The 11649-nt window shown below is 34.8% G+C and overlaps 1 protein-coding gene across 1 annotated transcript; it reads right to left on the reverse strand.

Moving 5' to 3' along the window:
• Window positions 1-7819: 7819 nt before the first annotated feature.
• On the reverse strand, window positions 7820-9971 carry LOC111904630 (protein-L-isoaspartate O-methyltransferase 1). The gene is made up of 4 exons (XM_023900372.3): window positions 9735-9971; window positions 8749-9019; window positions 8314-8478; window positions 7820-8246 (listed from the first exon to the last, which is right to left on the reverse strand). Exons 1-4 carry the CDS (start codon window positions 9942-9944, stop codon window positions 7996-7998), a joined length of 897 nt encoding a protein of 298 aa, XP_023756140.1. The 5' UTR covers window positions 9945-9971; the 3' UTR covers window positions 7820-7995.
• Window positions 9972-11649: the final 1678 nt, after the last annotated feature.

Raw genomic sequence — 11649 nt, forward strand, 5'->3', positions numbered from 1 at the left:
AGCACTCGGTAAAAGAGAAAAATAATAAAAAGAGAAAATATGCATGAAGATTAACTAAAATGAGATGATTTTTACTAAAAAATAAACTATGAAATCAAGTAAATAATATAAACTATCAGTGACGTGTGTTTATGTGTAACTATGGAGCTTTTAAGTGTATCTAGTGGTTGTTTGTAATATTTTTGTTCGTAGTTGGCATGTGTAAGGTTGAACCATAATATTTGTCGGATCGTATTTTGCATTTATGCTTATTTGGTCGTTAGCTACTTACATACCCTTGTAACTTTTGATGTACTTGTTTGCAATTTCTTTTGGGCAATTCTTCTATGTTTCGCTATTGAACTTAAATCTAATTATTATCGTTGAAACTAGGCCATTTGGTGCTTGAAATGGCACTGAGTGCCAATTTGATTAGTCTTCTTTTGTAATTTTAAGTTGTGAGTTCTTTGAGTGAATAATTCATCGCATCAACCCTACTCCTGGGTAAATTATAGCGATTTTTTTGATACAAAAGTACGAATTTTGATCTTCATGTTCCATGTTACTAATGAGCCTAAGTTATCTTCGAACGATTTTGAACAATTATTTATTTGATATTTTATAGTTTATGCATCTAGATGTACTGTAGTATTTCCATTCTCCAACATGTACTATAAATACATCAAATCACAAGTTGTCAGACTTATGATTTTCCTTAATATGAGTAAGTTTAAACCATGATTTGGTTGATCATGGTGACTTATAATCTACGATGCATGGAAACGCCCAAGAAGTAGCCGCTCCCGTATCTGAAACGTCCAGGAAACGGAAACGTCGGAGAAACGGTCGGGAAACATTTCCGGCAAGTATCGACAATCCAAGAAACATTTCTCGCAAGTATTGTTCATGTTTCCTTTTTTTGCATGGGCTTTTATTACGTGGTGAATTGGTGATAGAGTAATGGGCTTACATGTCGGTTGCTACTTGCTATTACGTATTACCCTACAATTACCCTACAATTAGTCGATTAAAGTTTACAAGGGTAGTTGCAGATTGCTTCATTGATCGCTGCTGGGTTTTCCAACTTTTCCTTGCTGATCGATTTTTTTAGTTTAATTTACTGCCTCTTTCAGTCTTTTGTCGTCGATCAAGAAGACAAGAACAGGAAAAAATAAATTCAAAAGAATCAAAACTCATTCACACGTTCACTCCTCTCTATTCTCTAATTCGATTATATGCCTTCTTCTCAAGAACAAGAAACACAAGGATCATCTACATCAGTTGATCAACCTCCATTGTGGGACTTTGTGACTAAGCTCGATAAACTTGCTGGAGCAGGAGGATGTTGGAAGTTCAAGTGTAATCTTTGCATCTTTGCAGTGAAACCCGACAAGGATCATATTCTAGAGTTAGAGCACATTTGCTTGGCATAAAAGGTAATCTATTATTCAAATTAGTATGTGTGTGTGTCTATGGAATTTTCAAATTTTGATTTATGTTATTGACTTATTGTATTGATTCATGAAAAATTGTAAATAAATAAAATTAGAGGCTGCGATTTTTGTTTTGATTCATGTACTTTTTGCAATTTTTGATTCATGTTATTGTATTGAAGTATTGAACTATTGATTCATTAACAATTGTAATGAAATAAGAGGCTGTGATTTTTGTTTTGATTCATGTATTTGTTGCACTTTTGATTCATGTTATTCAATAGAACTATTTAATTATTTATTCATGAACAATGGTAAAGAAATAAGAGGTTTTTGATTCACTTTCTTGTTTTGATTAATGTAATGTAATTGAATTTATAATGTTAATGATGACCTTATTTTTTTCATGTTGTGTAATTGAGAATGTCAATGTTTTTATGTTGTTTAATATAGGTACCGGGATTTCTATTTGCAAGAAAGCAACAACAGCTGACAAACTTAACATGACACAATTAGAAGATGAGTATGAAAAGAAGAAAACCGAGTCACAAGCAAAAGAAGTCCAGTTGCCATGTGAAGCTGGTGTTGGATTTTAGAAAAGAAAAGGTATTTCAACACCTATTGAAAGAGCTTTTGGTGTTGAAATTAGGGACCAACTGGATCAAGAAATACCTAGAATGTTTTATACTGGAGGTTTACCTTTTAATCTTGAAAGAAATCCACACTATGTCAGGGCTTTTCAGTTTGCTGCTAACAACAAAATTGATGGTTATGTACCTCCTGGTTATAATAAGCTAAGAACAACATTACTATAAAAAGAAAAAGATAATGTTCACAAGATATTGGAGCCACTTAGGTCTACATGGAAAGAAAAAGGTGTGACAATTGTGAGTGATGGTTGGAGTGATCCTACAAGAAAACCTCTAATCAACTTCATGGCTACCTCAAGCAATGGTCCTTTGTTTCTAAAGGCAGTGAATTGTTTTGGGGAAGTGAAAGATAGATTTTTTATTGCTGAATTGATGAAGGAAGTCATCAATGAAATTGGTCATGAAAATGTTGTGTAAATCATTACCGACAATCCAGCAAATTGTAAGGCGGCTGGAGAGATTATAGAGAGTCAGTTTCCTCACATCTATTGGACACCATGTGTTGTTCATACACTTAATCTTGCTTTGAAGAACATTTGTTCACCAAGGAATGTGGAAACAAATGAACTAACATATGAACAGTGCCGCTGGATAAAAGAAGTTCATGAAGAGGCGTTTGCAATAAAAAATTTCATCATGAACCATAACATGAGGCTCTCGATTTTCACCAAGTTTACTCCTCTTAGGTTGCTTTCTGTTGCTGACACTCGCTTTGCCTCCTTCATTGTGATGCTTAAGAGATTGAAACTTATCAAAAGGGGTCTTTAAGCTATGGTCATAAGCGAAGAATGGTCTTCTTATAGATTAGATGACACTGAGAAAGCAAACTCTGTGAAAGAATATATTTTGAATGATGATTGGTGGGATAAAGTAACATATATTCTTAGTTTCACTCGACCTATATATGAGATGATTAGAGCTTGTGACACTGACAAGCCATGTTTACACTTGGTCTATGAGATGTGGGATTCTATGATTGAGAAAGTGAAGATTGAGATCTACAAGAAAGAAAAACGTCCGACATCTCAAATAAGTTGTTTTTACGACGTTGTGCATCGTATTTTAGTGGCTCGATGGGCGAAGAATAACACTCCCCTACATTGTTTAGCTCACTCTTTACATCCAAGGTATAAGATTTTAAATTATAAACTTGATTTGTACTATATATATATATATATATATATATATATATATATATATATATATTTATGTTTTAACTTTTGGATGTTGTAGATATTATAGTGATGCATGGTTAATGGAGGATTCTACAAGATGTGCTCCACATAGGGATGGAGAAATTTCACAAGAAAGGATGAAATGCTTTCGAAGGTTGTTTCCTAATGATGATGAGTATGGTAGAGTCCTTGATGAGTATGCGATGTTTTCAATGAAGAGTGGTCCTTTTGAAGAATTAACAAGCATTTCAAAGATGGCTACTATGGAACCCAAGAATTGGTGGGTTAACTTTGGTGCTCAAACTCCTTTTCTCTAGAATTTGGCTTTTAGATTACTTGGACAACCTAGTTCTTCTTCTTGTGCTGAGCATAATTGGAGTACTTATGCATTTATTCACTCGCTTAAAAGGAACAAGTTTACTACAAGTCGTGCTCAAGACTTGGTTTACATCCACAATAATCTCCGACTTTTGTCAAGGACTCCGAAAGATGATGTATATATGTGGGATGTGGGCGGAGATGCTTTTGATTCAATGGAAGACGTCGGGTTTTTGGAGTTTGCAGATCTCTCACTAGATGAACCCGATTTTGAAAATGATTTAATTATTGATAATTAGTTACTTTTGAAATATTTAGTATTTTGGGAATTTAAACTTTACATATTTTGGAATTTCTTTAATATATATATATATATATATATATATATATATATATATATATATGTTTTTTAATATTTTTTATATTGTCGTATCTGTGCCGTATCCGTATCTTGAATTTTTGAGTTTTGCCGTTTCCCGTTTCCGTTCCGTATCCGTTTCCTAGTTGCCGTATCCGTTTCCATGCAACTTAGCTTATAATAACACTGAACCATAAGTTATAAGGGCTTATGATTCTTAACAAAAATAAGGTCGAACCATCATGTGGATGATAATGGTGACTTGTAATAATATCGAACCATAAGTTCTAAGGACTTATGGTTCATGTGTAATAAAAATAATGTCGAACCATGTTGTGGATGATCATGGTGACCTGTAATAATATCAAACCATAAGTTCTAAAGACTTATGGTTCGTGTGTAATGAAAATAAGGTCGAACCATGATGTGGATGATCATGGTGACTTGTTATAGTAATACGGAACCATAAGTTCTAGTGACTTATGGTTAGTGTGTAATAAAAGTAAGGTTGAACCATGATGTAAATGATCATGGTGACTTGTGATAATATTGAACCATAAGTTCTAATGACTTATGGTTCGTGTGTAATAAAAATAAGGTCAAACCATGATGTGGATGATGATGGTGACTTTTAATAATACCGAACCATAAGCTCTAAGGACTTATGGTTTGTGTGTAAAAAAATAAGGTCGAACCATGATGTGAATGATCATGGTGACATGTAATAATATAGAACCATAAATTCTAAGGACTTATGGTTCTGTTTTAAATACGAAATTTTACCTCGAGTGCGAAACATGGCATAAAGTGTCAATTCCTATTAATTGTAGGGCCTGAATTCGAAAAATCTTCCCATTTATCAGAATTATACCCCAACATTCAAAACTGCGTAAAATTTGTCAAATTGTTGAGACTACAGGGATTCGAAATGAAAAATATTCATTTTTCTCTGGAAAGTGCACCAATGCGAAATAGGATAGTTTCTGTCAATTGGTGAAATAGAAAGGACTCGAATCAAAAAGTTTTCTTTCTTCCCCAATTTGATCACAGGATGCGAACAACGAGCATCACAAGTCGAATTCTCAATACACAGGTCGAACTACTCCTTTGAACACAAGTCGAAATAGTGTTCGACTTCAAAGCGTTCGACCCTAAGCAATACTAGTTCGACTATCAAACCCAAAACGATTTCGATATGTAAATATCAGTCGAAATGGAGTCGGACCCCACGTATGTTTCCATGATGCGAATTCGATTCAAACTTAGCTTTCATCAGTCGAAATCATAAGGCGCACATCGAACTGCACCAACACGATACCACACAAAGGTGATTTCGACCCCATGCAATATGATATTCGACTTGTCAAACCAAAAGCACGTTCGACCCCAATTTAATGACAAATTTGACTCCAATTATCACCATCTGCTTCCGATGTCGACTTCCAAATAGCTTTTCACTCAACCAAAGCAGTCTTCAGTCTAATTCGATCCTTAACCCCATCAGTTGATATACGATTCCAATAAAATGCGATTTTGACCCCAATTTAAAGTCTTTCGACTCCAAAGATCAGCAATCGACTTAACTCGAGTCCGACTCCAAGTACGTTCGATGCAAACGAAAATAAAAAGAACACAATGAACATGCACAAGTCGAACTACTCCAATCGACTCTAATTGACGCCAATTGACTATCGATTTCGAACTCGGCTTCAAAATCATACCAGTTAGAATTAGATATTACCCTCGGCATTCGACTTCCAAAACCATTTTCCAGTTCCCATCTTCCCATCGACCACTCCAAATAATTCGACTCCAAAATCGATTCCAATCACACATTGGATTTTGAATAGTCCTCTTATCGACCAATTTCAACTTTCAATCCATTGAATTGACTTTTGAAAATCTGATTTTGACTTTTCGATTGACTAATCTTCATTCATCGACAAACAGAAATTCATCAATTCTAATGAGCAATTTTTTTATATCAAATCATTGAATAACAACCAAAATCATCCTGTTTTTTATTGTTCTTCAGATATTCATCGGTATCAACAATTAGAACTCCAATTTAAAGAAATTTGAGTTAGAATCTTCCGATAAACTCTAAATACGATAGAAAACATGTAAATCTAATCGAAAAGAGTATCAAATTGAGTAAATCGATTCAAGAATCACATCTCGGATACTGAAGTGGTGAATAAAAAAATTGTGATACCGATTCGATCAAGTCAACGAAACTATGCCAATTTTGAAACACGGTGAAAAGAACTGATTCTATAGATTGTTTTTATCAGATAAAAAAACCCGATGAACAACAGTAAGAAGTTGAATATGTGTGCTTAAATTGGATTAATGAACAATGAACATTAATGGATTCTGTTTTGGGCTCGAAATGAACACCAACGAATTGTTTTTGGGCCAGATTTTGACTCAAATGAATGGTTGCAGTCGAGAATTGAAAGAAAATGTGACTGTACTGAGCTTGATCAATTTATTGAATTATAACAATTAGGTTTTGAAAAAAAAAAATGATCCAATGAGTTCAAATGATCAAAAAATCAATAATGTAAGCACGATTTTAAAAGATTCTGAGAGATTAAGAGAGATCATCAAGAGACTCAGCAAAAATTGTTGACATTGTGTTGAATGTTGCCAAATCGAGAGCCGTTTCTTCAAATCGCTTCGATCTTCGAAGACCCGCTTTGATATCAATTGTAGTGAATTATGAGCATTTGATTTGACATGCGGAATTATAAGAACACAATGAACATGGTGATTTGGGTGCTAAAAAGATGTATTTGATCGTAGTATTGACTACAGAAAGGAATCTAGATCTAGTTCTACATAAATATCCTAATCATTAATCACAATGAATTACATCTCTCAAGCACACTCTAAAAGTGATATGCAACCCATTATATAGAGGTGCTAACAAATCTCTCTCTCTCTCTCTCTCTCTCTCTCTCTCTCTCTCTCTCTCTCTCTCTCTCTCTCTCTCTCTCTCTCTCTCTCTCATGTCACACGGCTTCAATCCCATATGCAAATGTGTCTTCTCAAGTCAATCCATGTATAACTTTGCACCCCAACACAAACTACAACAACCAAGCATGCTTTAAATACTCTTTTGACCGCTTGACCTTTCTTTCAACAGTTTTTTTTTACTTCTATAAATACTACTACAAAACTTATATTTCACACAATTTTTCTCTTTCTATTCACATTCATACATTTGTGTTGCTATTTCAAAAACATGACTCCCAAAATGATGAATTAGTCGGAAGAGGAAGAAGAGTAATTAGCACTAGCATGAGTGTCGGTTTCTAAAAACAGAGACAGTCAAACCTCTAGAGATTTTTAGAGAAAAGCTCGAAGCGTTTTCTATGGTTTAAAGGGTTCTATAAATCGAAATCCCGATGAAATATGTTCAAAGTGGCACGATATTAAAGTAAAATGTTAGAAGATCAATGGAATTTACTTTTTTGTTATAAACAATATACACGAAAACGATATCGATCAGATTAATTTGGCTATGATCAATATTAAAACACAAACCACAAATATTTTACACATCTCAAAGTTTGGCAAAAATCAAAGTTTAGCAAAAATGACGAATTCTTCAAAATAGAATAACATTGTTTTAAAAAAAGTAGGGTTAACAGTAGTTGTTTTAGTTTAATTTGTTTTTATGTTTTCTTCTATTTTATTTTAAATTGTCGCTGTATTATTCGATTAATGTAATGTCTTTTTTAGTTTAATGAAAATCTATTTTAAAAAATTATATGTTTTTTGTATTTTTATTGTATATCAAATTAAATTTAATAAAAAAATTAAGATAGAATGATATGTTAGTGATAGGTATCTCATGAACTGTAGGATTTGATAAAATGGGTAGTGTGGATGGCCCGATACTGAGAAGAGAGTTGTATTCATGTGTAATGTATTCCGAACATCAATAACCCAATTCTTACAAAACTAAGCATTTAAAATGTCCCTTGTATTTTCTTTTATTAAAGCCGCATACGTGAAAACCAATTTACAGAATTGCCATCGAGGTTACTAAACCGTAAATACTATGATTGATATCAGTAGCCACGCAACTGTGCTTCCCTACTTGTGAGTGGAACATATCGTACTGAAGTTTCACTACGCACACTCACAGAACCATCCTCCTTCTTATCAACAACTTTAAGTTCCTGAAAAACGTTCCCAACTGGAATGACTAACCTGCCCCCAGGCTTCAGTTGATCGATCAGTGGTTGTGGAATTTCTGGTGCTGCTGCCCCAACATGAATAGCATCATAAGGTGCAAATTCCACCCACCCTTCTCTTCCATCTGTCATTATTACAACACTCATAAATTAAAACAGATTAATTAAAATGTCTGATGGATGATGACACACCTCCGACATGTAAGGCGAGAGATCCGTCTTTGAGTAATGGAGCAGCGGCGCTTTTTTCGATGTTTTTAATCGACATTGTAACCAATTCGGGGATGTGGTCCACACCGATTGCATGACCCTGTGGGCCCACCATAAGCGCAAAACATGCGGTCAAGTATCCAGTTCCTAGAAAAGTTTCATTATTTAAATCGTTATAGAGTTGATGTCATTGAATAGAGTAACCATGTTTCACAATTTGACAGTATAGGTAAAGTGACTGAATGGGTAATAATGATCCATGTCTGCATAAAGTGTGCACAGATTTATAAAAGGTAACTATGAATTGATAACACATGTTTAAATAAAAAGTTCATTAATTGAAAGCACATGGTTGATGGTTTACATAAGTTTATAATCCATGGACATAAAAGGAAAAGATGAGATGAGAGAATATACCTGAACCAACATCTAAAGCATGCATCCCAGGCTGTAGATTTTTCTCCAACAATTGAAGGCAAGTAGCATGCATGTGAGGTGCAGAAATGGTGGCATTGAAGCCGATTTGCATAGGGCTGTCTTCATAGGCTGAGGATCCATCAGGTACAAACAAAGCCCTGTCCACAGTCTCCATCACTTCAGCCACTTTTTTTGACTGAATAACTCCATAACGCTGCAAATGCTCCACCATTCCTTTATTCTTATTGATGCTGCTTGCAGCCCAATATCGCTGTATGAATACAAAAACCATATTCAACTAAAAGATAACACACTGTTACACTTCATTACATGTTTAAACTGAAAAACAGCCAGCAATATTAAGAAGATCACAGAGCATCTAGAAACAAATCTTTGCCTCTTATCCAGAATATGCTTACAAGTCACTGTTTTAAGTTTAACAAATTATGTGAGACATTTAAGGGTTTCGGCATTCTGATTGATTAGAAATGGATATAATTTGGTTTCAAACAATCATAGGGTTTGTAGTTAGTAGAAATGAACTATTACTTAGCTATCACAACACCGTTTTTTAGTGATTCACGTACTAAATTCAATTTGACAAAACATAGAGTCAATTTCATCCATTTTTTTCTTTATAAGCCCGTTATATGTATTCCACAAATTGTTTGCTCAAATATTGGTAGTATTTACAAATTACACCTATAACAAGACGCAACATCTAAGGAGAGTATCAAGGAAAATGATGTGAAGAAGCACACATAGCATCGAAATTCAATAGAAATGTCGAGTGTTCGTTTAGACGATCATCGCAACAACTTAAGCAGCTAAAAGCCCAAAAACAACACAAATCTGCAGAAATCGGAATCGAATATCGAACGAACGCAATTTCAAGTCATGGTGCCGTAACCACAAATTATAACAGAAAAAAATTAAACACAACATGAATACGAATCCAAATCAAGGAAATATGTTAAAAAGATCACCTCCATCCTACGAAACAAAGAATTGCCCGTGAAAGACGCCGAATTTGGAAGACTGCAAGACGATGTTGAGGTTGCGACGAGAACGGAGCACGGGGAGCAGAGCGGACGACGGCGGAGGGGACTTTGATGAGAGAAGTACCGGATAGAGCGCTGCTTTAAAGGGGGGATATGGCGGAAGCTGTACGCTACAACTGAACTCGACATTTTCATTTTCTTTTTCACTTTTCTTTTCAGCTGAAGCTTCAGGCACCCGTAGATACCTCCACGCGTTACGAACTAACTGTACGACACGTGCCCACCTTTACCGGATTTTTCCACTCCAATAGGCCTATTCAGCCCATTTAATTAACCCAGAATAATTTAACAACATAAACTCATAAAGAAGCCCCAGCCTACTAATGTAATGAAAAAATGGGCTAATGAATTGACAACAAAATGGACTTGCTTAATATTTACGATATTAATTAACTTTACGTGGAAACGTTATGTCTAATTTGTAAAATATGGTTACTGCGAATTAAACCTGTGAATTCTCGATCAATGTTTAATTTTTTTTTTACTATATATTAATTATGAAACTAGCTCAAGATATAATCATCTTCTTTCTTTCGTTTTCCGATTCTATTAGAAATAGTCGACGATAAGGATGATGATGCTTTAGATATATCCATATAAGTTGTTTCAAACCAATAAATATATATTAATATAGACACTCGTGAAGATTATCTCTTTCATGGTACATGGAAAACACAAATACACAATTCTTATTAGTATATACATAAAAGCTTAAAAGCTTGGGGAACAGTAATTTTTTTTCTCTTTTATGTTTCGACACAGAAGTTCGTTGCTTTCTTATTTTGACACTGAAACTTCTATTTCTTCTCAGGAGAAACACAAACTGCCTTATAATTTTGTTATCCTTATCTTCTATTTTTATTCACCTTTTTCAAGTAAAACCCCCCTCTTTTATTCTTTGTTTTTTTATGCTTTCTGTTGTTTCACCCCTGAAATTTCTTCCAACCCTAGACACAGGTGGGTATCAAGGAATCGCCGTCCTTCTCGCTTCCATGTTCGAGTAAGTGGTGTCTTCTCTTATTCCATTCTTATCATCTTGCCACGTTTTTAATCGATTCAAGATTGTTATTCGATTCGTTGATTTTGCGTTCCACCTCTATACCACCGTCGATGCTTAAAAATATCCACCACCTCATATGCTTTGCTCTTTTACCGTCATTTGCATAACTGAAGAACGAAGATTCACACACCTATTTTGTGGAGAAGGTGGAGAAGAAGTTGTCAATCCATCATGCTTCATCGATTCGCAGTGGACAAGAAGTCGGTGGCCATTACCCTCCGTTGCCGACACATCGACATCACCCACCGTCGTCGCCTCATCATTACGGTACTTTTAAATTGATTTTACCTTTCTACTTCTAATTATTTTGTTGTTTATATAATGACTTTCACAAGTTTATCCTGGTTTATTGTGACCCATTCATCAAAGTCGGCCAACAGCAATCCCCAGATGCAGGCCAAACTCAAATTGGTTCTCTCCATTGGAGAATAATGTGATTGAGCATGAAAAAGGAGAGTATTTGTGTGTCTTATTGGAGGTAATGAAATACATAGACCAGATTAGAGGGTGTTTGGATAGGAAAAGAAGAGCTGCTTATTGCTTATTCCCACAATAAGCTAATTTAAGTGTTTGGATAAAATCCAGCTTATTAGGCTAAATAAGCTAATTTTAATAAGCATTCCTCCCCATGCTTATTGCTTATTCCGACCACAAATAAGCTATAAGCAATAAGCTAAAAATCTAATCCAAACACCCCCTTAGTTATCCAATCAGGTATTCCCACCTGTCACGGGATGACTCTTTTAGACTAGTCAATACCGTGTGCCACTTAGTGCTTTT

Source organism: Lactuca sativa, chromosome 4, assembly GCF_002870075.4.
Source record: "Lactuca sativa cultivar Salinas chromosome 4, Lsat_Salinas_v11, whole genome shotgun sequence".
Lineage (NCBI taxonomy): Eukaryota > Viridiplantae > Streptophyta > Magnoliopsida > Asterales > Asteraceae > Lactuca > Lactuca sativa.

Bases quoted from the DNA above. Each gene is read 5' to 3' on its own strand.
- LOC111904630 (XM_023900372.3), bottom strand. From the start codon at position 9,944: ATGAAAATGTCGAGTTCAGTTGTAGCGTACAGCTTCCGCCATATCCCC. The intron at 8,479-8,748 runs GTATATTCTCTC...AAACTTTTCTAG, and splicing joins TGCTTTAGATGTTGGTTCAG to GAACTGGATACTTGACCGCA. The intron at 8,247-8,313 runs GTGTGTCATCAT...TAATAATGACAG, and splicing joins TCTCGCCTTACATGTCGGAG to ATGGAAGAGAAGGGTGGGTG.